General features: G+C 39.9%; 1 protein-coding gene across 3 annotated transcripts in view; it reads left to right on the forward strand.

Annotated features, from left to right (window-relative positions):
* WLS (Wnt ligand secretion mediator) overlaps nt 1-27,521 on the forward strand; it is a gene marked incomplete at its 3' end in the record, with an annotated part of 134,142 nt that overhangs the window by 71,859 nt on the left and 34,762 nt on the right. For all 3 annotated transcript variants that reach the window (XM_084241597.1, XM_084241596.1, XM_084241598.1), the window contains 8 exons: nt 350-511; nt 1,860-1,996; nt 4,670-4,838; nt 6,191-6,288; nt 6,721-6,784; nt 13,481-13,624; nt 14,894-14,977; nt 21,911-22,064. In XM_084241597.1, the coding sequence (XP_084097723.1) occupies nt 350-511; nt 1,860-1,996; nt 4,670-4,838; nt 6,191-6,288; nt 6,721-6,784; nt 13,481-13,624; nt 14,894-14,977; nt 21,911-22,064 (1,012 nt within the window). The remainder of the gene's footprint in view (nt 1-349; nt 512-1,859; nt 1,997-4,669; nt 4,839-6,190; nt 6,289-6,720; nt 6,785-13,480; nt 13,625-14,893; nt 14,978-21,910; nt 22,065-27,521) is intronic.

Consider the following 27,521-nt stretch of genomic DNA (forward strand, 5'->3'; position numbering starts at 1 on the left):
AACCCCTGTAGCCCTAGTAGACCGGGTCAATCTGCTGTGAGGCTCTAAAGGAGATTGAAAATGTGAGAAGGTGTTAAGAGATAGAAGAGATTTTTAATGTAAGATTTTTAATGTAAGATTTCTGGTTCTACCTCAATATGGCTCAATTGTTTTTTGTTTTGGGGGATGGAGAGGGTAGTAGGCAGCAGGTAGACACCATGCCTCCAGTGCACCCTAGTAATCTGTACCTCTAAGATACACCTTTAAGCATGGCTTTTAAAAATTGGTGATGTGAGACAAAGGTAAGAGAATGCAGACATAGTCTCTTGTAAATAGTGACCCTCCCTCAAACCCCCTGTTCTTCTTCCAGACTGTAGAACATGAGGGTCGACACTATGAATGTGATGTCCTTCCATTCATGGAAATCGGGTCTGTGGCTCATAAATACTATCTTCTAAACATTCGATTGCCTGTGAATGAGAAGAAGAAAATCAACGTTGGGATTGGGGAGATAAGGGATATTCGGTTGGTGGTAAGTGCTCTGTTTGAATCAGGCAGCTCAGATACCAGAACAGTAACTAATAACATTGGTTCTTTAGTATGTATATTGGAAGGGAACTCTGTTTGACTCTTGACACCCTCATGCCTCACTTGTGTCATCTAAGAAACAATAACAACATACCCATGATGGCTGAGATCATAAATTTGTGTGTGAAATTATAGAAACAAAAAGAATGCAATTAATGTGCCCATTTAAGATTTTGTTATATGGGTCATTATTTCATAATGAGTAACACCAAGATAAAAGTTACTTTTCTTTTTACATATTTTACCTTGCAGAGACCAGTGGTATTTTTGTTTTTGTCCATTTTCATTTGCTTACTGGGGGAAAAAATGTAGAGCATAGAGAAAAGAGACCATTATAATTAAAAAAAAATCATACAGGAAATACATTGACCCTTATATTACATGGAATTGAGCAGCAAGCATCCACTTATGTGCAGATTTTCTTGTAAATGGACAAGGTAAACGTAAAGTGACAATAAATGCATTACTGTAAATGCACTCTCCTTATGCTTTTCTTAATAACATTTTCTGTCTTTATTTTAAATATAGTATATAAGCTATAAACACAAAATATGTATTAATTGACTGTTTTAATTATCAATAAGGTTTCCATTCAAAAGCAGACTATTGGTAGCTAAGTTTCAGGGAAGTCAAAGGTTATCCATGGATTTTGGACTTCATGGTGGTCAGAACGCCTAAGCCCCCATAATGTCCAAGTGTCAACTATATATGTTCATTTTAGAAAATTAGAAAGCATAAGAAAATAAACAGAAAAACATAAAAGTTACCTGTAATATCCTACCAGCTAGAGAAATTGATTCTGGAATTTTTCTATACATTTATGCATACATGACCCTTAACTTAAAATAGGGGGATCCCACTCAAGTGACTCTTTTGTTTCTTGCATTTTTTCACTTAATGGCATATTGTAAGGATTATATATATCCTGCAGCCCTGCTTAACATTCTACTGTATCGATTTACCTTAACACATTTTATCAATCTGAACATTTTGGGTATCTAAGATATCACCAACTTTTCAGTGAATACTGTGCAGAAAAAAATCTTTGATTGTGTTCTTAATCATTACCTTGGCATAGAGTAGGTCCATTTTTATGCCTTTGATTTATATGTCTGCAATGCCTGAGGAGGGGCTATGAGGAATATGATAGTACATGCTGTGAATGTAAAAGCTCTTGATCTTGGAAGTTCAGCAGACAAGCTCTCTTCTCATGTCTCCACAAAATGCATTTGATGGTAGAAAATAGTGCTAAGATCTATTCACTTTCAAAATTATGATTGATCTCTGCCTAGGGAATCCACCAAAATGGCGGTTTCACTAAAGTGTGGTTTGCAATGAAGACCTTCCTCACGCCCAGTATCTTCATCATCATGGTGTGGTATTGGAGGAGGATCACCATGATGTCTCGACCCCCTGTGCTTCTGGAAAAGTAAGAGCTGATTTCTGAGCACTCTCAAGGAACACTAGCATAACTTGATTTGTTTTCTGGGGTCTCGTTCATGCAGTCATTGTGTGAAACCGCCAATGATTTGACCAGGAGTCATTCTGTAACTCTTTTTTTTTTTTTTTCCTTTTCCTCCTTCAGCTTCCACTTGCAAATTGCTATTAAATCCCCGTAGTTTCTACCCTCCTCTCACATTTCTAGATCTTCCTTCTATCTAGTTATTCATTCCTATGTTCTGATACCTCTCTTTGTTACAGTGGAAGAATTACCTTGTTACTAGCTAAACCAAATCCCCTCACCTCAGGAGAACAATGCTTTACAAATATATCCGCCTTCTCTCCCACATCATTGACTGTTCCCTTTCTGCTCTATTAATACCATGAATGTCCAAACATACTAAAACCATCTTTCTTAGACAAATCTCTTCATTTCCCCTGAAACCAACATACCATTTTTTCTGTTCCTTTTTATACTAAGTTTCCTCAAAATCTTGTTGATATATCTTCTTCTGATGTTCTTTCTTGATCCCATGTCACCCATCATTAAAGCTGTTCTTGACAGGATCACCAGTGATATCTACATTCCAATTCAGTGGTCATTTCTTTGTGCTTACTTTTCTTGATTCATCACCATCATTAGATATAATTGATCACTTCCTTTTCCTTCACAGAATGTTCCTATTATAGCGTTTTTTCTCCTTTACTAACCTTTCCAACCATCTTTACAACTTCTTAAAATTTTGAGCCAAGGCTCAGACATTGTACCTCTTCTCTGTTCCCCTTGTGATCTCATCTACTCATTGGACTTAAAAATCATCTCATTCCGATGACTCTCAATTTATGCTCTCAACCTCAGCCTCTCCCAACTCTACATCCAGATGTTCCAGCTTTTTACTTAAATTCTTCACTTGCACAAAAATGTAATATATATGAAAAACAATACTAGGTTTCCTCCCACTTCAAACTTGCTCCTCTTCCAGGTACCCCTTCTTAGAAAAGATTAACCTCATTCTTTCAGTTTCTGTGGCTAGACATGTAGGAGTTATCCTTTACTCTATACCCACCAGGAAATCTTACTATTCCCATTGCTAAAACCCTAATCTAATCCTCATTTCTCATAGATGACTAGAAATAACCTATCACCTGCTTCCATCATTTTCCTTCCTCCAATCCCTCGTAAGTATAAATTATATCAGCTCATTTCTGCTCAAAGCTCCCATTGGCTTTCCATTCACTTTGCCCTGACATACAGTCTTTGGTGATGACCTGGATCTTACCACCTCTGATTTCAACTCTTATCCTCTCCACGCTCCACCATTCCCCTGATGCCACCCACCAACCCCTTAGTGGTGCTCAAACATATCTCGAATACTACTACCTCAGGGCCTTTGCACTGGCTATTGACATCTGAAATGATCTTTCCCATACATCTCTGTGGCTCAAGTCCTCATTCCTTTTAGGTCTTGTTCTAATGCCTCCTATCCTAGAGACTTTTGCTGCATACCTTATATAAAATGGCACCCCATAAATCTCCATTCTCTTTCTTGCTTTATTTTTCTTCGTAATATTTTCTCTATTGTGTTTTCTCCCACACCACTCTTCCCAACTCCATCTGAACACAAGCATCAATAGAACAGAATTTTGTTCACTGTTGTATACCTAGCATCTAGAATAGTGATTGACACATAGCAGGCACTCAATAAATAAGAATTTGTTGAATGAATGAATGAATGATACATGGCATACATTGTTTAACCTTTTTTATTGGATCCTTAGTACTTTCAAGATAAATTTCAGATTCTCTAATGATGTATCAAGTTTCTTCATGAGTAATTTTCTTTTTATTTCTCTGATAATCATATCCTATTATTTCTTTTTATGTGCTACAGGCAGATCCCCAAATGCTCTAGGCTACTCCAGGTTTTATGCTTCCATCCTGGCTCTCACTCTGCTTAGTATGCCCTTTCACCTCCCTAACCTTGACTTACAACTCAGCTCTATTTCTGTCTCTGTTAACGTTAGAATTCCTGGTAGCAGCTTATACAAGTCTGTCATACTGTTCATTACTTTATTTGATTCTTATCTAATATATATCTTCATCTACATATATCCCTATGAGTGAAAGGACTGGTTCTATTCATTTAGGTGTCAATAGCCCTTAAAAAATGCCTGATACATGATCTTTGCATAATGAATATGTTTATCATGGGTATGAATGAATGTAGAACTGAAACAGTGACAATAAAATTAGTGACTGAAAAATTAGTGTTATATTGATAGAGAAGTGATAATAGTGTGATAGGGGAAAAACAAAATAAGAAATAAGTAGCCAAGGGAATTGGTATTTCATATTGTTTGTAGTCATTTATTATTAAAACAAATATCTGTATGCATTATGCTTGTGTAAGTATGCATATACAAGTATGCATTAAGGGGTTAGGGTAATCATATAGAAATGTCAATATAATGCTTCTTTATTTTGCAGTGGTGTCATTGAAATAAGACATTTTGCATTTTGATGTAGAAATTCACTTCAAAAAATAAAAATTGACCATATGGTTTCAGCCCAAATAAGTAACATCTCACCTCCCCAAACTGCTTTCGAAAATCTGCTTGCCAGATGAATAAAGTGTCTTTCCTGATATTTTCTCACCATCAGAGTCATCTTTGCCCTTGGGATTTCTATGACCTTTATCAATATTCCAGTGGAATGGTTTTCCATTGGATTTGACTGGACCTGGATGCTGTTGTTTGGTGATATCCGGCAGGGCATCTTCTATGCAATGCTTCTCTCCTTCTGGATCATCTTTTGTGGCGAGCACATGATGGTATGAACCTCCTGGGGAAGGGACAATGGGTGAGGCAGAATCAACTAGTAATTGAGTGAGCTGTTCACATTCCTGCTTCATCATTTATTAAGTAGAAAAGTGACCTAATCACTCTGGATCTCAGATTCCTCATCTGCAAAATGGAATTTATAGACTTCAGTACTGTTTTTGTGAGATTTCATTGAGATAATGGGAGTAACTTACTTCACAGAAAGTAAACACACATGTTAATGATTATCATTATTACCTGCCCTTTGGCTTCAGCTCTGCTTGTCCCCAGGACCAAGGAAACCACTAGAGAATGAGGGCCTGACTTCTTCCAGCTGGCAATTTGTCCAGGTGGCCTAATAACTCTTATTACCCTGAGATACTGACCTCCCTGGTCTCCTCAATTTGCATAGACACCAAATCATATTTCAAGAGGGATTAAAGGTACCAGGAATAAAAATAGGTATGGTGCTGTCATCATACTGTAGCTAAGATGATATGCCAGCTGGAGCTTGATTCTTAGGTCAGGCACATGGGCTTCATAGTAGACTGGACTGTTTTTAAATTCCATGGTGGTTTTATCATTGCTCCCAAAGCCATGCAACTAACTCTTCCAGGAGAGCAGTGAGAAGAGAGAAACTTTTGCCTTCTTCTGGGGTAATCATCAGGGGTTCTCCAGGATGAGGGATCCTCTTCAGTGATACATGGGCAGTGGGTGCTTAGGTACAGAGGATGACAACCAACCAGGGTGGATTGCCCAGGGGAGCTGGAGTGAACTCTCCCATTCTGGGTGCCAGCCTGGATGTGAAGATTTGTCTTTTGCCTTTCCCTGTTTTCTTACTTTACATTCCTTTACATTTCTGTCTCTTTGTGTGTGTATATATATATATATATATATATATATATATCAAGAGGACTCTCTCTCATTTTTAATGAAGTAAGGAGAATGTATATCTAATTCCCCAACCATAAGAGATCTCTTACACTCACATATTTCAATATCTTAGCATCCTTAGTATCCCTTGGGGACCACCATAGCTTTCCAAACACAAGTGACAAGTCACACAGGAATTTCATTCTGAATGGATTACTTTGTGGACCACAAAGCTCCCACTCCCTGAGGGCTTTCTTGTATCCTGTAGCATCCTGGCCTTGTTACTCTAAGAGGCCTTAGTGATGGCCCAACAAAGTGAACTCCTTAGGAACAGAGATTTTGGCCTTACTCATTCTTGTCTGCCAGGACTCTGGCTTAGTGTTGATATGCAGTAGGTGGTCAGCAAATGTTGACTGCTGAGACTGACTCACCTGTTGAATTGCTTTGTTTTCTCTATCTTCACCTCATTTCTCAATTTGGTTTTCCTCAGGATCAGCATGAACGGAATCACATTGCTGGGTACTGGAAGCAAGTTGGACCAATTGCTGTGGGCTCTTTCTGCCTCTTCATATTTGACATGTGTGAGAGGTGAGCAGGTGCCTTCGGGACTCTGATTGAAATGCCCATCATCATGTCTGCTCTTAACTTTTCAGGAGTGTTCCAAAAGGAGAAAGCTGGCTGGGAGCCTTTTTACTATATCCTCAAATAAGGGTTGGAATTCTTTTATTTAATAGATTTTCTTTTTTATAATTCTTACATCATTTTTCTTTTTGCACAATGTATGCATTAAAAAAAATAAGGATTGGAATTAAATCAAAGATGAAGACTTTCTAAATTGCAAAACACTTGAGATGATCACATTCTTCAAATTCTGTTTCTCTTTAGGTTCTCTGTAACTTTTCTAGTCTAAGTGCAACCCCGGCCCCTTGCCCAAAAAACTAAGAATATATAAAAAAGGAAAGTTTCCCTTGGCCTCTGTACTAACTGTGTATTCCCTTTCCATCTCATTTCTCTTCATAGGGGGGTACAGCTCACGAATCCCTTCTACAGTATCTGGACTACAGATGTTGGAACAGAGCTGGCTGTATCCTTCCTTGATGGGTTCAGGGTTCTGTTTCTTCCCATAGCTGCCCAGTTCCCAAGATTATTTTCTAATTCCTGCTGATGTTCTCCATGTGTGCTCAGCCAGACCTTTGATCCTCAGGCCCCTGATAACTGCACAATTCAGGTAAATAATGACAAGAGTTAGTGCTTGCTTTCAAGCCCAGTTGAGAGCAGGCATACACAAGGAGGTTGCAGCATGTCCCCACAGCAGAAGGAACAGAGTGGCTGGTCTTCCCACAGCCTGTCTAAATTATCTGTTATACACTTGTTTACTGCAGACTGAAGCATGACTAGCTTTTCCCTGGAGCCACAGAGGGTCATTTCTGGGCCCCCGTGGGAAAGCCTGTTTCTGAAGTTATCTGTGCATGAGACTTCTTACAGTGACTGACCTTGGTGTGCTGGATACCATGCTGCTGCTATTCATTTCCAAGACCAAGTGGAGATAAGGCTAAGGTGATTAGTTCCAGAGGCATTGCCGAAGCCTCTGGTTGGTTGCCATAAACTCCATCTGAGTCATCTTCATGAAGTAGAAGTGACAGTCTTAGCTTATCCCTTTTAGGATGCTGGATTTAAATATTTTATCCTGCTGAATAATATGTTAAATGCTTTGGGAGGAAAAGACTCCTCTGGAGAGGAGAGAAAGGCTTAAGTTATATTTTTTTCTTGATGGATAATATCCTGTCCTGTGCTCATAAATATTCTTTGTCTCTGGTCATGTGTGTATTGACGAGATTTTTGTGAACCAACTAAACTAGCGGTATCTTTATTTTAAAATGAAGGAATTGGGCTTTCCTCTTTCCCTACCCTCCTAAATATTAGCTGCACAACACCAGGAGTATTTATAATGGTCACTTGGTCAGTCTACTTCTACCCTTCTGCTGCACAGATATGAAATAAGGTGCAGGGAAGCAAAACAAAATTCAAATCCTGTAGTTAACCATATCCCCTTCATTCTAGGGTACTGTGATTGTAAGGAAGGAGGAAAAACTGCATTAAATATATTATTTCATGAAACATACCTATTTTAAATTGTACCACTTGGGATAGAGTCGTAGCAGAAGAATTGGAGTCAAGTCACTTTCCTCCCAAGGAACTCTGTCTGCCCCAAGCCTTGGCACCTCTCCCATTGTGTTTTTTTTGTTTGTTTGTTTTTTTGTTTTTTTTTTTAGTGATTGAGAGCATTTATTAGACCCTGGGGTTTATACACGTGAATGAGTAGAAGGCCTTCAATATATGATTTCCAGTAGAGACCAAGCAGCTGAACTCCTAATTCACCAAAGATCAAAGCAATCTCTTTTTATTGAACTAATATTCAAAGGCTGTTTATAATATGCCATATATTTACAACTATCCCTATTTTCAGTGTCAATTTTATAAGCTTAAGTTTCATTCCATTCACATATCTTCACCATTGTGGATAGTCCGCCTGGTTCCCATTGCAGAAATCAGTCTATCATCCAGCTTCTTCCCTCAATTTCCTTGTTTTTTGTTTTTTGTTTTTTTTTTTTTATAAATTTTATTGTTATATTCCCCATACAATTGCAGCCCCCCCATTCTGACCCCAATCCCTCCCCTCCCGCCCACGCCCCCCTAAAAGTGTCTCTGGTTCATATTTTTTATGTTGATTTTGATTTTCACTTTCTTATATTCATTTTCCTGGTCCCTTATTTAAGTTTTCTAGATTCCTGCTATGAGTGAGACCATCCGGTATTTTTCTTTTTCTTTTTGGCTTATTTCGCTGAGCATGATCCCTTCCAGCGCCATCCATGTTGCTGCAAATTGCATGTGTTTATCTTTTTTGAATGCTGAGTAATATTCCATGGTATATATGTACCACATCTTCTTGATCCAGTCATCTATTTTTGGGCATTTGGGTTGTTTCCAAAGCTTAGCTATTGTAAACAGTGCTGCTATAAACATAGGGGTGCAGGTGTTCTTTGGAATTGATGTTTCTTTGTCCTTTGGGTAAATACCTAGGAGTGGAATTGCTGGAAGCTCTATGTTTAGTAGGTCCAGAAATCTCCACACAGCTTTCCACAGTGGTTGGACCAGTTTGCACTCCCACCAACAGTGCAGAAGAGTTCCTTTTTCTCCACACCCTCGCCAACATTTGTTGTTGCTAGTTTTTTTAATATGTGCCATTCTCACTGGTGGAAGATGGTATCTCATGGTAGTTTTGATTTGCATTTCCCTGATTACAAGTGATGTTGAACATTTTTTCATATGCCTGTTGGCCATTTGCATTTCCTCCTCAGAGAAGTTTCTTTTTAGCTCTTCTGCCCATTTTCTGACTGGATTATTTTCTTTGTTGTTGTTGAGTCTCATCAGCTCTTTGCAGATTTTTGTGATCAGTCCTTTATCATTAGTGTTGGGTGCAAAAATGTTCTCCCAGTCGGTGGGGTTTCTCTTTGTTTTTGTTATTGTCTCTTTTGCTGTGCAAAAGCTCTTTAATTTGATGTAGTCCCAGCTGTTTATCTTTGCCTTCACTATCACTGCTTTGGGTGATGTGTCTATAAAGATGTCTTTGATGTGCAAATCACGTAGTGTTTTGCCTATATTTCCTTCTATGTATTTTATGGTTTCAGGTCTTATGTCTAGTTCTTTAATCCATTTTGAGTTGATTTTTGTGTATGGTGTGAGGTAGTGGTCAAGCTTCATTCTTTTGCATGTAGCGACCCAGTTTTCCCAGCACCATTTATTGAACAAACTTTCTTTGCTCCAATGCATAGTCTTTGCTCCTTTGTCAAAGATTAGTTGACCATAAATCTGTGGGTTTATTTCTGGATTTTCTATTCGATTCCATTGGTCTGTATGTCTGTTCTTGTTCCAATACCATGCAGTTTTGATGATTATGGCTTTGTAGTATAGTTTGAAGTCTGGGAGTGTGATGCCTCCATTCCCTTCTTTTTTTTTCAGGAGAGCTTTGGCTATTCGGGGTTTTTTGTGATTCCATATGAATTTCATCAATAATTGTTCTATTTCTTTGAAGAATGACATTGAAATTTTGATTGGAATAGCATTGAATCTGTATATTGCTTTTGGAAGGATGGCCATTTTAATAATGTTTATTCTTCCAATCCATGAGCAGGGGATGTCTCTCCATTTCTTTGTGTCTTCTTCTATTTCTTTTAACAGTGTTTTATAGTTTTCTTTGTATAGGTCCTTTACCTCTTTTGTTAGATTTATTCCCAAATATTTGATTTTTTTTGTTTCAATAACAAAAGGGATGGTTTTTTTGATTTCTTCTTCTTCAGATTTATTGTTTGTGTATAGGAAGGCTACTGACTTTTGCGTGTTGATTTTGTATCCTGCCACTTTACTGAACTGATTGATGAGTTGAATTAGCTTTTCTGTGGAGTTTTTGGGGTTCTCTATGTATAATATCATATCGTCTGCAAATAGTGATAGTTTGACTTCTTCTTTTCCTATTTGGATTCCTTGGATGTCTTTCTCTTGTCTTATTGCCCTGGCTAGGACTTCCAGTATTATATTGAAAAGAAGTGGTGAGAGTGGACATCCTTGTCTTGTTCCAGATCTTAATGGAATTGCTTTCAGCTTTTCACCATTGAGAATGATACTGGCTGTTGGCTTGTCATAGATGGCCTTTATGATGTTGAGGTATGTTCCTTGTATCCCAAGAATTTCAAGGGCTTTTATCATGAATGGGTGTTGCACTTTGTCGAAAGCTTTCTCAGCATCTATTGATATTATCATATGGTTTTTATATTTCTTTTTGTTGATGTGTTGGATAACGTTGATTGATTTTCGGATGTTAAACCATCCTTGTGTCCCTGGAATGAATCCTACTTGGTCGTGGTGAATTATCTTATGGATACATTGTTGGATTCTGATAGCTAAAATTTTATTGAGGATTTTTGCATCCGTGTTCATTAAGGAGATTGGCCTGTAGTTTTCCTTTTTTGTGTTTTCCTTGTTCGGTTTTGGTATTAATGTAATGTTGGCTTCATAAAATGTGTTTGGTATTGTCCCTTCCTTCTCAATTTTTTGGAAGAGTTTGTGAAGGACAGGCACTAATTCGTCTCTGAATGTTTGGTAGAATTCATTTGTAAATCCATCAGGTCCTGGGCTTTTGTTTTTGGGGAGGTTTTTGATTACCATTTCAATTTCGCTGCTTGTAATTGGTCTGTTTAGGTGTTCTATTTCTTCTTTATCTAGCTTTGGGTGATTGTAGAGTTGTAGGAATTTGTCCATCTCCTCTAGATTGTTAAACTTGTTTCCATATAACTGTTCATAGTAGTTACTGATTATTCTTTTGATTTCTGCTGTGTCCGTTGTGATTTCTCCTCTTTCATTGATGATCCTGTTTATTTGTGCTTTCTCCCTTTTTTCCTTTGTGAGCCTGGCTAGGGGTTTGTCTATTTTATTGATTTTTTCAAAGAACCAGCTCTTGGTTTCATTGATCTTTTGGATTGTTTTTTTAGTTTCAATTTCATTTATTTCTGCTTTGGTTTTTATTATTTCTTTTCTTCTACTGGTTTTGGGGTTTTTTTGTTGTTCTTTTTCTAGATCTTTGAGCTTCGAGATTAGGTTGTTTCTTTGCGTTCTTTCTTGTTTCTTGATGTGAGTTTCTATTGCTATATATTTTCCTCTTATTACTGCTTTTGCTGCATCCCATACATTTAGGATATTGGTGTCCTCCTTGTCGTTCAATTCAAAAAATTTTTTAATTTCTTCTTTGATCTCCTCATTAGTCCAATGGTCTTCCAGTAGTGTGGTTTTTAATCTCCATGAGGTAGGAAAGTTCCTTGCCTTCTTTTTATGGTTTATTTCTAGTTTGATGCCTTGATGGTCAGAAAAGATGGTTGATATGATTTCAATCTTGGTGTATCTGTTGATGTTTGTCTTGTGCCCCAGTATGTGATCGATCCTGGAGAATGATCCGTGTGCGCTTGAGAAAAATGTGTACTCCGTTTTTTTGGGGTTTAGTGTTCTATAGATGTCTGTTAAGCCCAATTGCTCTAGGTCCTTATTTAGAGCTTTGGTTTCTTTACTTATTTTTTGTCTTGTTGATCTATCCATTGTTGATAGTGGTGTGTTGAAGTCTCCCACTACGTATGTGTTTTCTCTGATGTCTGTTTTCAGAGAGGACAACAGTTGTCTGATATATTTTGGTGCTCCTTCGTTTGGTGAGTATATGTTAATGAGTGTTATTTCTTCTTGAAGTATTGTCCCCTTGATCATAATGTAGTGACCATTGGGGTCTCTTTTTATCTTTTTGAGTTTGAAATCTGTTTTATCTGCTATAAGTATAGCTGTTCCTGCTTTCTTTTTTGGTCCATTTGCTTGTAGGATTGTTTTCCATCCTTTAACTTTGAGCCTATTTTTATCTTTTGTAGCTAAATGTGTTTCCTGGAGACAGCAAAAGGTTGGGTTTTGTTTCTTAATCCAGGCTGCAACTCTGTGTCTTTTTATTGAAGAGTTTAGTCCATTTACATTTAGAGTTAATATTGATATGTTAACATCTGTATTTGCCATTGTGTTTGTCTTTCCTTTGATTTTATTTATTTATTCTTTTAATAACTTTTTTTTTTTTTGGCCTTCTTTCATTGTTATTCGTCCCTCTGAGGTTCTGGCTTTAGGACTCCTTGTAGTATTTTTTGGAGTGGGGGTTTAGTTGCAATGAAATTCCGGAGTTTCTGTTTGTCTGGGAAGGTCCATATTCTTTCTTCAAAGAGGAAGGAGAGCTTTGCGGGATAGAGTATTCTTGGTTGGCATCTGTTTTCTTGGAGTCTGTTGACTATGCCCCTCCACTCTCTCCTTGCCCGTAGTCTTTCTTCGGAGAAGTCTGATGTCAGCCTGATTGGTTTTCCTTTGAATGTTATCTGTTTCTTCCCTCTTGCCAGCTTCATTATTTTTTCCTTGTCCTGGATTCTTGGGAGCTTTCTCCCATTGTGTTTTAATGAAAGGCTCCAAAGCTGTCTTGATTAATCTCAAGAGTATCCTTCTCCACCCTCAACTCCTACCTTGGCCATGTGTCTCTCAATTCCGCTTGACCAGATTTTTCTTGTGGCAACAGGAGATTGCAAGCAGTATTTCACTCTTTTTTTTTTTTTTTTTTTACTTCAAGGCTTTTAATCCTATGCCTACTTCCCTTGCAGCTGCTGCTGCGACCCCCATTTCATCATCTCTAGGCTCTAGGTATCTCTAGGTCATTCTTATAAAAATCCAGGGTCTGGCCCAATGGCTCTCAAACACGGGTAGGCATGGTTTCCTAGCCCTCAAAAAAATCTGATACCTTGTATTTGTTGTGATTTTGGGATGTGATTTTTGGGATGATTTTAATGCAGTTTTCTACCCAATCAGTAGTTAACAACTAATATCCACTATTTCAGAGCTTTTCAAATTTATTGTGCATATTAAATTAACCCCTTGGGAACCTTGTTAAAAAGCCAATTCTGGTTCAGTAGGGCTAAGGTGTGTCCTAGAGCCCACATTTTTAGGAAGCAAGGCTCCCTTCCTCTGCCATCTTGGCTTAGAAAGCAGTTTAGAACATTTCCCTCTGTGGTGCTGCTGTATCAGAAATACCCAGTTTTTCTGTTTTGTCTAAATATTGAAAATTGCCTAAATATTTGGAGACAGAGAGTATTGCTATTGGAACTGGGAAAGTTGTTTGTATCCTGGCTAGCCTGCCATTTCCTTTACTGGACACCATCAGATGGCCTTCATCATTGTGGCTGGGATCTGCCTCTGCCTCTACTTCCTGTTTCTGTGCTTCATGGTCTTTCAGGTGTTTCGGAACATCAATGGGAAACAGTCTAGCCTGCCAGCCATGAGCAAAGTCCGGCGGCTGCACTATGAGGTGAGCAGCTCTCTTGGCTCATTCAGGAACTGGTCCTCAGCATCTCCTGCTTGATGTTGACACATTTTCTCCTTCCCTCTCCTTCCCCCTTTTCCTTTTCCCTCCCTGGCTCCTCCTCACCCCTCCTCCAGCTCCCCCCCACGCACACACACACACACATACACACTGAGAGAGTCTCATGTAATGTAGGATCTCTGCTCAAAATAAAAGACTGAATCCTATTGTGAGAAGCACTTAGCTGGTCCATCTGACTATGGTGTTTTCTGTGGTATGCATGTCTGTCTATCCCCAGTGAGGAGTAAACTTGTTCAACAGGTTCTTCAGCCTTGAGATGGAATGTAGGTGCATACCAGATGAGAGATTGGACTATGGTGGAATTGAGATTTGGCTTGGGGTGAGGTTTTAGTTAAGGTTCCCTTGCTGAGAATGAGCCTTAAGACTGGGGTTCGGCCATGGTGATCTGATTTCTAGAATACCATGGGCCACATTTCCTCTAAAATATCCAGCAGCTACTCAGGTAGAGCCCAGTAATCTCTGTTTATAGATCATGTGCCTCATTCAAGAGACACACTTAATACTCCCAAGTCTCTAATGCATTCATAATTCTTCAAGGCTCCCTTGTGTTCTTGCCTAAGTGACAGTGCTTGAAGATGTGAGTCTAATTCTGTGAAAAGAAAATCAGAAACTTTAGAACCATCGGGGTTTTATATGCAGCAGATCTGCAAATAAGAATCCTTGAATAATAGGCATCCCTCCTGAAACACAGGTTCCCTTGGATCCTGTTTTCAGGAAATCCCAGGCCCATTCTGAAGCTTTCCTGTCTCTGGAGTTGGAGTGACACATGAGAACATTCCACCAAATCCAATTCTTGTTAATTAATATGCACATTTCTTTTTGTTCACTGGAGCAGAATTTTATTACAACCGCAGAAAACTTGGATTTGGTAACTTTGAACCCTTGCAGAGAAGCATAACCAGCTTAGCAGGGAAATTAGCAGCCTCCCAACGTGCAGTGAATAAAATTTCCCAGACTCTGGTATCACTGTTTCATGAGAGATAAGAACATAGAAAATATTTGGCCCAAGAAATTTTTCAACCACATTCACCTCTGCAGGAGAAATATTACTATGTGAAATCATTTTGCTGTCACTGTTAGGGATTCGGTTTTATAGCTTTCTTTAAAATTAGCTTTTTATAAATTTGCATATTGAGAAGAAGATTGGTGGTCGCTACTGGAATATTAAACTACTTTTTCTCTCTTTCCTAATAGGGGCTAATTTTCAGGTTCAAGTTCCTCATGCTTATCACGTTGGCCTGTGCTGCCATGACTGTCATCTTCTTCATTGTCAGTCAGGTACGTGGGCCCTGACAGGTCAAGGTGAGAATGTCCCTGGAGAGGTACCTTCTCTCTGCACAGAAAATTCTATACAGTTGCTGAGAAAAGAACAGGTAGTCTAGGATGCTGGGCAGCTGGGTAAGCGATATTTTTAAGGCAGCTCTAACCGGGGCCTTGTTATCATCTAGTCAGAGATGGAGTGAATTTTCCCTTTCAGTACAGCCCTGTTAGAGGAAAAGGTTGCTGAAGTATAAACCTGCAGCCAGATTGAAGGGTGCTTTTTCCAGTTACTTGGAGAATAAACTTTTTAAGCCCTTTTCCATGACACTAACTTGCAAGTGTTAATTTGATTTGATCCTTATCTGCTACTAACACAGATCCTTTTCCCTATTAGGAGTTTAGAAAACAAATCTCCATAATCTTAATATGGAGATTAATATAGTAATTGGTTAACTAATATATTAACATTAATCAATACATCCCCCATTCTTTGTAATTCTTATCTTGCCTCTTAAACATGAAATGTAATTAAAAAATTCCCTCATAGAACCTTATCTTTCTACTACTGTTTCCAAAATTAAAAATTCACTAGGCTTGAAGATGTCATTGATAATGATAATACTTCTAAAATATCAGTAACTTGTTTTGGAAAGTGGAAAGCGCTGTTTCAATCTAATGCATTAGTGTCCACCATTCACTTGAGCTTCATGGAAGTCCTCTGGGTAGATAGGATACAAAGAGTTATCCCACTTTGCTAGAATATGAAATCTAATGGCCTTAGAGACATTTCTCATTTTTGCTGTTTTCCAGCTAGTGGAATTGTGGCTGGTTTACCGAACAGTTTAAGGGTTCAATTTCCTTATCTGTAAAATGGGTATAACAATAGTACTACCAGCAGAAGGTAGGCTATAAGGATCACAGAAAGTACACGTGCAAAGTGGTTTGCAGAGTGCCTGGCACATTGTGAGCATAAGTAGCTGGGTTCATGTCAATAGCTAGAAGGGAGAACGTTGTGCCAAAGGACACTATGAATTAGGGACCAGAGTGCAGTTCTTTTGATTCTTGCCAACTGCTCTGTCATTCCTGTATTTGACCACACAGAGAATGTTAGTGCAGCTAGAGCTTCGGGAATAGGCCTGATTCATTCTACTAGCAAATTTCCTTCCAGTATAAGGACATCCAAGTTTTTTTGTGCCAGGAGCCTCTTGGGCTGTCTGGTGAAAGATAAGGCCCCTTCCCATTGAATGTTTTTAAATGAGTAAGATAAAATACTTTGGATTTCAAAGGGAATCAAATAGGTAAGTGGATAGATGATATATATGTTCAATTCTCTATATTACACATATCTCTCTGCTATGAACAGATGATTTCTATCAGTGAAAAAATTATAGGTGGCGCTAATATTATGGAGATTTGTTTTCTACACTCATAATTGAAAGAAACAGTAACCTTCAGTTAGAGAACTGGTGAAAATAAAAATATAACTTTTCCTATTGAAATTCACGAACAACTTGAATTCTGTCCAAGGATTGACAAACCTATAACCCAGGTTTGGAACTCCCAGAGCCCTGTGGGCTATGCTTGCCCGTTGGGTAGTGTTAGTGTTGCTGCCGAACTGAATGTGGAAAAATATAAAACAAATATGCATATGTATCTTAATAAATTCTGTTCATTACATCTGCTTTGGCTTACAACAGTGCTGCATTTGTAGCACACTGTTTGTTTATAAGACCTTAGAAACTTCACTCTCTACTCCAAAAGCCCTAAGAATATTTCAGATTGTGAATGAGTTTTTTATTCAACTAGCTGGGTCTCAAACAAGGGTGTCTTGAGGACTGACTTCCCTTGGTTGATTTCCTCATGTGACCAAAATGCTTTCTGATCCTCTAGTCACTCAGTCATTCACTGTGAGGCTTAATGCAGAAGGTTCTGCAAGACCCAACTGCTTGGAGAAACAACCTCAAGTCAGATGGGTTGAGGAATAAAAGATAAGTACCGAGATATGTTCTCAGGAAGATAGAAAGAAGGGGCACTTTCCGTCCTAGCCTCTTTCTTCCACTCTGGAAAGCTGACGCTGTCTCCTCGCACGCATCCCACTTAACTCTCGTCTCCTCAGAATCCCTTCCACCTGGAGTCAAAGACTCTTGGCTGTCCTTTAAGGCAGCTACATGTCACTAGAACTTAACCTTGTACATGCTAATTAATGAACATTTTTAAAGCAAAGGAGGCCAGTCTTTCAAGGAGTATCGTTTGTGGCTTTCTTTTGGGGAAATAAAATAGGGGGATTAATATTCCCTTGCCCCAGTATTTTCTAACATAGCTGTAGCCTGTGGCTGGCTTTTTATATCAGCTGCAATAGTCGGCTGGAGTGGATTTCAACTCTTAAGGGGGTAGCAATGAGGTCTTTTGGATTCCATTAGCTCCTCACATTCTTCCTGCTGGGTTTTTTTTTTTCTAAGGTTTATTTATAGATATCTAAGACATTTTCAGGCATAACTCTCAATGTCCCAGGTACTGTATTAATAGAGTCATCAGAGGATTTATTTTTTTAATGTCATTTTGGAATGTCTCAGCAATGAGCTCACCTGAAAGAAAACCTATTGGGTAACTTTTTGAAATAGATCCCAGCCTTAGGTAAAAGGAATGTATTAAAACTCCCATTATACTCTCGGGCTTGCTGGGAGAGCTTGCATTTAAGCCCCATGAAATATAATGCGTGGGGATCTCGCCAGGATATTGAAGCTCTGAGGCCAGGAATGAAAGGCCGAAGGGAAGCTGTGGAATGCAGTGACCTTGAGGCTTTGTAACTGGTTCCTGAGGTCCAAGCTTTTAATGCCTGCCATTTTAATGGCCCTAGTCATAGCAACCAAGAGATGGTACATCACAGTCTGGTATTTTAGCCCCTTCCCTCTGGAAAAGAAAGAGGTGTTCCAGTTAGAGGTGGTAGGCAGTAGGGAACAGAAGTGCAATGCAGGGGAGAAGGTCACTGACCTTCACTAAGGAGATCCCTGCAGCCTGACATTCAGGTCAAGCCACATGCAGTGAACTCCCAGAGAGCCTGTCCCCAGGGTGTGTGTGTGGGGGGGGGGGGTTTGCATGTTTGCCCACTATCACTTCATTCTGTCACTTACAGAGAAAATGTTTCCAGTTAGAGAGTCTGTCTGAGATTTTGAAATCTTGTTGTTAAGTGGAATGTTGGTTGTCAAGACTACTGGGTGTAAAAGGATTTGACCTTCAGTTGGCTCCAGGAGTATAATTGGGTAGTTTAACACAAAAGTATATTGTTCAAATGTTAAATCAGGAAAACCAGGGACTTTTAGAAATAAGACATATGCAGAGGAGACATGATTTTTCTTTGGTGGGTCTACCTGATTTTTCTCTGGGAAAGCTAAAGGGAGTGCCTGCCACCTCTTTCTGCCTGGTTTTAATAAGATTTTGAATTTAGAAGTCCTGTTCTGTTGAGGCTGTTTAATGTGGTACATATTGGTGGGAATGTGCCCGGAGCTCAGGATGTCTCAGGCATGAATAATTGAGAGAGAAGAGGGGGAAGCACAAATAAATCTCCAAACAGTACTGTGACACTGTGCATACAGTTCATTTATGCAAATTCAACTCTTTGTCCTCAGCAGGAAATAATACATCGAGAGATTACAAATTCAATAGTATGAGTAATTCTGCCACTCCATCCTAAACTGTGTGCATATGTCCCAAAACAAACAAGAGAAAAGCATGAATATGCTCACAATTTCAGCTTCCGTATACCCCTCCCAGAATGAACATTTCATGTCAGTGGTTCTACTCCAAAATTATATTTTGAACATATATGCAGCTTCATATATACCACATATTTACTGTGACTAGCATGTATTATAGCCATGAACTTTGGAATAGACAAACCTATTGGAATGCTGTGTAATTTATGTATGAGGTGGGCAATTCAGTGAACTTTCAAAGAAAATTTGACCCCACACAATAGTTGCTTAAGGTAATATGCATATCTTGTGTCCTGTAATGGCCAAGAATACCTTCTTTCGAAGTCAGGACCATGACTTTCTAGCTGAACAATCTTAGCTTTTCATATCAAACCTTAGCTTTCCCAGAGAAAAATTAACCCATGTGTGGAATGGAAATATTATCTACCTACCTCATAGAGTTGTTTTTATGACTAAATAGTATCTTTCATGTAAATTTCTCAGTATAATGCCTGTCATGTTAATGGCAGGCACTTTGTTAACTCTCCTTATCCTTGTTTTCATCATAAAAGAATCTTAGTTTTTTCCATTATCTGTGTTAAATGCTTTGTGATAAGTGATAAAAAATGAATAAAAGAGAGCAATATTTAAATGAATTAACACTAGTCTTTGCCCTCTTACTTTTAGGAACAATTATTGATTTACTATGGAATGCAATATTTTCTTTTCAGCAAGTCATTTCTTAAGAATGACTGCCTTTATTTGCACTAGCATTCCTGCACACGCCTATTGTCCTTGACAGCCCCCTGCCTATTAACACCAGTGTGAATCAGGCATGTGGGTGGGTATTGTGCCAATCACAGCCAGAATTAACTCCAGCAACATCATCAGTACTGAATATCCCAGCTTACATTACAGAAAGTAGTGTTTCTTACAGGCCATCCTGTAAGGAGCTCAGAGTAAAAGAAAAGGTACCATCATATTCCTTCTTAGCCATAGTTCACCCAGATAGCTCTTCTTAATCATAGAGAGTTCCTTTGCTAGGACAGTGGGGACATGTCTTTCCAGGAACTACAGTATCTTAAGGCTTCCTCTCCCCTTTCATTTAGATTCATTAAAAGCATCTTATGATACTCTGAGTACTGTAATTTTTATAAAGTTAGGATTTTCTGTTCTTAAAAGTAAGAAGAGTAACATCTGGAGACATTTCAAAGAAGTAAGTCCTATGTAGCTTGAGTGCTAGTACCTTGGTCTAAAGTTCAATAGTGGTTATAAAATCATTCCTTTTCAAAAAATATTCCTGAGCACTGCCGCAGACTAGCACAGCAGTAGACGATGAGGCCACCTCAGGGTTGAGAGAAGCGTGCAGGGTGGTCAGGGCGTCGGCGAAAGAAATGACAAACAGACACACTTCAAGAGTGAAAATCTGAGTGTAATTTTCTTTGAGTTTGTGACCAGTATATATATGTTTTCCAAAAGCACAGGAATGAATATCAAGGAAATTAGCTTGCTCATGGGCTCAGTCTATCACTATTAGGGAGGTGATCTACATAACAAGCAATGACCATTATAGAAGAAAGAAGGAAGTTTAGAAAGACAAATAAGGGATTAAAGTTTGTAGTTCTAGGAAGAGGGATAAGATTTTTAGCATTCTGGTAGTGGTTCTTGGTGGTCTATCGTTTGATAAGCTTCTGCTTTTTCAGGGAACTCCCCCTGAACTTTCTCTGCTTCAGGCTGTTCTCCCCCCCCCCTCCCCCCCGCGCGCTGGTTGCCCAGCCGGATCTAGGGACGTGGCGAAAGCCATTCCTAAAGATCACTGCGGGGGGAGGTGCAGCAGGTAGGGTTTTGCTGTTCTCCCCCTGCGCGCTGGTTGCCCAGCTGGACCTAGGGACGGTTAGCCCTAAAGGTCACTGCAGGGGGAGGTGCAGCAGAGCACGTCATAGAAAGTAAATTATTTTATCAAATAAAGAAGAGTTGGTGGTGGTAGTTTTATGAATCACAAAAATGAAAAATCATGTATTACCAAATGAAAATTCAGTCTATTTAGGTCATTCAAAGGGAAATATGTACACCTATACCTTTATTACACCAGGGGGCCAAGTGAGTCAACAGGTTATAAAGAGTTGCATATGAATATGGACACACTGCTTCATAAACAGGAGGCGAAATCAGCCTGCTTGCTGAAATCATTAACATATAGGTATAACTGTCTATCTTCTAGTTTAGGAGGGGCTTCTAGAAATGGTTTATATAACTCAGCTTCATTAAGCTATCATAGAAACATTTGTCCAACTATCTCTTTTACTCCCATTTAAAATTCCCTGTAGTAAGCAGAAGTGGTCAAAATCATTTCGTTGATCCCAGAGCTGGCACTAATTATTAGGCACTCAACTCAACAGTTCTGTTGACTGTTCTTAGTATAATCCATATGTCATCAGACAACCCTTAAAACAATTACCGAGTCATGAACACAGACAAAAGCAGCTTCAAGACAACCTTGCAGAATCATGAATCATATGAAAGCTTTATAATTACCTTTGTAAGTGACTGACATGGATTCTACACATAACTAAGATTTTTGGAGTGTTTGCTGTGTATGAGGAAATTTCTTGAACTATTTTTACTTATTTTTTCTCAGTAACCCTGCAAGTTTTTATTTTGCCCTTAAGGAAATAGGTTCAGTGTCTTAATTGACTTGTTCGTGTTAAGTGGAGAGAATAGTAGACCCTGGATTTGAGTCTGGGTCTCTAAGCTGTCTGCTTCCCCACAATGCCTCATTGAGGATAACTACTCACCTTATGGATTTATTTGTTTATTTAATCATCCGGTCTTCATTGAGCCTCTGTGGCACATCAAGTATACTGAAAAGATAGTCAACAAAACAGAACTGGTCTTGCTTGCAGAGAGTTTACATTTTCTAGAAAGACAGATAGCAGAAGGGGAATTATAATTGTGGATAACTGTTAGACTGAAACACAATTTCCTTAAATTAGGGATAATGACATATTGCTGTCTTAGGAAGACACTCTGGTGATTCTAATGTGCATCCAAGTTGAGAGCTACCTACTTTGTGCCTATCATGAAATAAACTCTCAGTTAATCTTAATTCATTCTTATATGATTCAGATTAAGAAATGGAGTCTTACATGGCTTCTAATTTTTCACATGTGTACAAGAGACTTGGTATTTGCTTCGGTTGATTCCATGTTTGTGTTTTGTTTCTCCTTTCCAATTGAATGTCACTCTCCTTTTTCCATAGGTGACTGAAGGCCATTGGAAGTGGGGCGGTGTCACTGTCCAGGTGAACAGTGCCTTCTTCACAGGCATCTATGGGATGTGGAACCTGTATGTCTTTGCTTTGATGTTCTTGTACGCACCGTCCCACAAGAACTATGGGGAAGATCAGTCCAATGGTGAGTTCTAATCTCATTAGCAAGGCTTAATTCTGGATAGTAGGTTTCTATCTTTTTAAGATTTAAATAACAAAGATTCTGAGTTTCCCACTCAAATTCCCTCCAAATGTGGTCTTAGTACTGGGAGAGAGTGAATGAGCACTGCCAGGGACTCTGGAGCCATCAGATAATAGGTCAGCCAGATATTTAAGTTCTCATTTCTTAATCTTCAAAATACATTTGGAATACTGGATTCTAGTCTAATGCCCCAGTTTCAGTACAAAAATTAAATTTTACTCTCCTCAATTTCTTGAGCAAAATTGACTCTTGGAATGTAGACCACAAATCAGGTGGAGTGGGACTGGTCCCTGAAAGTTAAACATGGAACTGGTTTCATTTTTCCTTCTCATTTTCCTGTAAGGGAAATATATCCAAACCATAACTCTTCCCCTGCCCCCATAGCTTTCCTGTCCTTTAGTGCTGATACATGCTGTCTTTGATGCTAACACATGAAGGACAAGGGACCATTTTATAGATGAGGAAACTGAGGCCCAGAGAAGGGAAAGGCTTGCCTGGGGTTTCTATTCTAACCGTGGTAGAGGGAAATGACTGTCACTACCTCAGCCAGTTAACTTGGATTAAGTGGCCTGGCAAACAACTGTTCTGATCACTCCTTTTTTGGATATTTAGTCCTACACTGCTGTTTTCTTAATCTTCCTTGTCTATTTCACACCTTACCTTGCCACATACTTGCTATTCCCCAGATATTAAGTTCTCTTTCTCAAATCTAAGCCAGCATCTACCTCAGAGTAGAGACCAGGGCTTTAAGGCCTTCGTGTCCCCTGGTAGCACCAGGGCAGTTGGCCTGGCTCCTACATGAACTCAGTGAGTGTGAGTTGAAGGAGCAGATGACATAACCTGCCTCTGTCTCCCTCTAATGAAACCCTGTCTCCTGTGGGCCCATTCAGAATGTTTCTTCCTCCTTGAAACCTATTCCTGATTACCCCAGTTGGAATCTAACAAATTATATTCAGTAAAATACTGTTGCACATGGGCCTCCATGGTGGCGCAATGGTTGAGCGCTGGGTTGCAAAGCTGCCTGCAGCCTCTGCAGCACTGGTTCAATCGCCGGCCACCAGGTGAGGGTCCCACATGGCGCGCAGACCTCTCCTGCTGTGCCCGCTGCTCCTCTCAGCAGTGTACTTCGTCATTCTGCCTGCTCTGCTCTCCTCTCTGGCTCTGGTGAATTCTCTCACCCTCCCGTGCTTCTGACTGTATCCAGTGCTTGTATAAATAAATAAATCTTTAAAAAAATACTGTTGCACAGGATGTTGCTAGGCTTTGGTAATCAAATTAGTTTGAGGATCATTGGATTGGTCAGCATTATTGAGATTTTTACTGCGAGACATCTTGATGTCTTTAGTACATTAATTTGTACTGAAAGTCTTTTAAAAACAGGTGGGGGTAACAACATTTCCCAAAAAATTTTAAATCATTTGGCTCTAAAACCTTTTTTCCAGGCAGTGTATCTTTTGGAATGAGTGTTCTAAGGAACAAGCCTGGGGGAACAGGATTCTATTTCCAAGTGGTGCTCACTGTGTAGATGTGGTAGATGAGTTGGCCTGTGTCTTCGAAAATCATGAAGTAAATTCAAACTTTGAATGTAAGAGTTCTAGATTCACTTGCATGTTTCACAGATTGAGCAGTGATCTTGAGAGGGGATAAAAAGAGGGGGGTGAGGGCATGAAACATGGAGCAGGGAGAGAAGGGCATCTGTGCTAAGGGCGATATGATGGTCTCAAACACTATCAGTCTCCTGCTCCTTCTGTGCAAGAGCCTCCTGGCATCAGGCCTCTTCCTTCCAACTCGACCCTTCCAACTCAACCTCTCTGTTGTAAAGACTTCCTGTCACACTCACTTTCTGACTCATCCTGGGCAAAAATAAAAAGTGTGACTTATCCATCCATGTACTGAACTCTTGGTATGATTGACTTGCTTTCTAGAAAGCTTGTAAGCTAGGCAGCTTTCAGCTTCCTTTCCACTGCTAGCACTCAATCTTTTACTATTTTCATGGAAAATGTGGGCTGCAGCCTCACAAACAGTGGCCCTCCAGAATGCCAACAGGAATAGAGTCTGGGCTTGTGAACAAGAATCTTGATTTCATTTCATGGTCTTTCTGTTGGACTTTGACAGAAACCACATGGACCTGTCCTTGGCTTGGGAGTATATTAAGCAGGAATCAAGTAGGTGGAGCTCCTGCCTTCCAGGGAAATACCACACAAAACATTTGGTGGACTTCCTGGGATGTTGGAATGACAGTGCTAATGGGTAATAGTTATTGAGTACTGTCCCAGTGCTAGCACTTTATGTGCACAAACTCTTCTTGTTTTTGCTGCATGGCAGTGGCAAACTACTTAACTTCTCAGGGCACCACTTCTCCTGAGTGTAAGTGATGTTTTAAAGTCCTTTGAACAGTGAAATTCTATGATTCTCTTTCTTCTGGTTCACAAGGAAAGTACCTTCTATCATGAAGCAGCAGCTCAGGGGGAGATTCTGTCACAGTGAAGGAGTTTCTAAACACTGGTGAGAATTTGTCCAATTCCAGCACTTTGGCAAATGGCCAGCCCTGCAGAGGCCGGATGCCTGCCTTCCCTGTGTGGGACCAGATTCCTAGGTGTTCAGCAGCTCCCAGTAGGACCTCTCATCCTGCACCTCCACCCTTCTAGGATTAAAACCTTGCACTTGATTTATTCCCCATCAGAATGTTCTTGTAGAAGAAAGCTTGATCTGTGTTATTGCAGAAAGCTCAAAATCTAGTTATCAACAGGACATCGCCCCTGAATCCCCTGCCAGTGTTTGGAAACCTGCATGGCAATTTTAGATGGTCACTATGACTGGGATGTGACAATGCTCTTGATGTTCCAGGCTCTAAGGATGCTGAATAAGCTAAACTGTCTTTTGAAATAGAGAATCCCCCTGCCCCACATTCCAGGTGGGCCCCTGTTAAAAAGCATTCTTCAAGTAGTTTAGTGGACTGAGTCTTTGGGGACCCAATGAGGATCATAAACACATGTCACACATGATTTAGCAGCTCTATGATGGTGACATGGTCAGCTGTGCTTTCACAGCAGCCCCATGGACCCCTGGCAGCTGTGTACCCTTCACTTTCCTGCAGGGTGCCATGACCATCTGCATTTCGAAGGGGGCTCTTCCTTGTTAGGTGCTCTGGCCATTTTTCTTTTCTGCTGTCTTTCCCTTTTCATCTCTTCATCTGCCCCCAGACCATGCAGTGAATCCTAGGAATGATGGAGTATATGCCAAGATTTCCAAGCTCCTTGTAAAGAGCTCTTCACAAATATTGCTTGGAAATCTACAAAACGAACTCTCAGGGGAGACACTGTATTTTTAAATTCTCCAAGTCCCTGGATGGCATTCCTTCTCCCCCCCACCCCCAGGCTTCCCATGATCCTTGTCCTTTCTTCAGGAAAGTTTTTATTTTTAAGTTGGCCTGGACTCCCCCTTTTCCTTACTTTCAAGGTCCAGAGCCAAGAATTTAGATCTCTGGCTATGGAGAATGAATCCCAGGTGTGCGGTTCTTCTTGCCTTCGTGAGATGGAACTCTGGAAAAAGCCCTTTTCCAGAACTTGGCAAGCAGTTTCTGACACAGCAGAGACTTAAGGGATAAGGAGAGAAAGAATTCTTGAGAAGGGTTGATTTGTTTGGGAGTTGGAAATAGATGCCAGAAAGTGTGAAGGGAAAGTGGGTAGGAAGGAAATAAAGCAGAGAGCATAGACATTTTTTTTAGTTGTTTTATTTTTTATTATTTTATTTAGAAGAACTGGGGTGCAGGCCAGAGGTATAGCGGCTGAGAGGATTCACCAGAGACAGAGTGGGGAGCAGACCAGGTGGATCTACTAAAATACACTGCCGAGGAGAGCAGCAGGCCAGTCAGGAGAGGTCTGCTATGTCATGTGGGTAGCTTCCTGCCCAGGGATCAAACTCAGGCCACAGTGGTGATAGTACTGAGACTTAACCCCTAAGCCCCTAGGGAAGCCCCAGAGAGCATAGACTTTTGCATCTCCTTTTGGATGTAGGAATGAACAGAGAGAAACAAAGAGGAGAGCAGGTTCAAGAGAAAGTTGATTTTCAAAGAGTATTTTGTCCTCCTATATCTCTGTTTCTTTTTTATTGTGTGGATCAGAAAGTGATTCTTTAAAATGAACCACCGAGCACCTCAGTGCTTAACACTGCTATATTTGATGAGGCGGTGTCACATGAAGCCCAAAGGAGTGACACAGGCACAGATCTTGGTCTCACAGAGCCGGTAGCCTGGTCTGGGAGACAAGACTTCTTCATCTGTCTCCTGGAACATGGAATAGCTCCAGGCCAGAAATTTTTCGGCAGATCTTTTGGTGCCATGGTGGTATGGAGCTCTGGGGTCCTTCCAGTGGTTGATTCACCATAGTTGCAGTGATGGCAAATACATGCTCACATCAGTCATTTATACACACACATATATATAAATTGGGTTGGACTCCCCCTACTTACCATTAAGATCTCGAGCAAGAGGAGGTCTCCCTGGTGGTGCAAGGGGTTAAGTCTCAGCACTATGAAGCTATCTGTAGCCTCCGCAGCATGAGTTCGCTCCCTGGCCAGGGAGGTGACCCACATGGCACAGCAGACCTCTCCTGACTCGCCTGCTGCTCCCCTCAGCAGTGTATTTTAGTAGATCCACCTGGTCTGCTCCCCAATCTGTCTCTGGTGAATCCTCTTACCCCCCCACCCGACACCTCTGGCCTGTACCCCAGTTCTTATATGCATAAATAAATATATTTTTTAAAAAAGATCTAGAGCAAGAATTCAGAACTTTTTTATAAATGTGTGCGTATGTATATGTTTATATGCACTTGGGGGTATATCCACATACATATCCACATACAACCATACACATGTATTTTTTTAAATTTAGCAAAGATATTTTAAGCATCTTTCAAGAACAGTTCCTGTTTTCTGCACTGTTTCTGCTGTTTTTCCATAAAGTTGTTCTTTTTACCTGTTTTCCTAACCATTTTATGAATTGTTCTGGATGTCTCCCACACAGATACACATTGCAGCAGGCTAATGTTAACCCTTAGCCCGAGAGAAAGCGCACCTCCCAGGGATACAGAAGTGCACACACGAAAACTGTCCAAACACCCTCAGTCATCAATTCATGTAGGGGGAAGAAAAGTTAGAGTTGCTTAGGAAGTCAGACAATTCTTGATAATAGCTTTCATTTTTGTGTTCTTTCATCTGTAAAATTCTTGTCAGATCTTTTTAGGAAAAAAAGTGAGAAATGGAATTCCTGACTGGATGGTGATGACGAAGAGAACAGAAGACAGTCTAATTGTCAGCCAGTCCCTTTCTATTTCTGTTGTCACTAAATGTCTTCTGTCTGACACATTCATTCTGCTGGAAGCCACAGAAACAAGTCTGGGT

The sequence above is a fragment of the Talpa europaea genome (assembly GCF_964194135.1).
Source record: "Talpa europaea genome assembly, chromosome: 9".
NCBI lineage: Eukaryota > Metazoa > Chordata > Mammalia > Eulipotyphla > Talpidae > Talpa > Talpa europaea.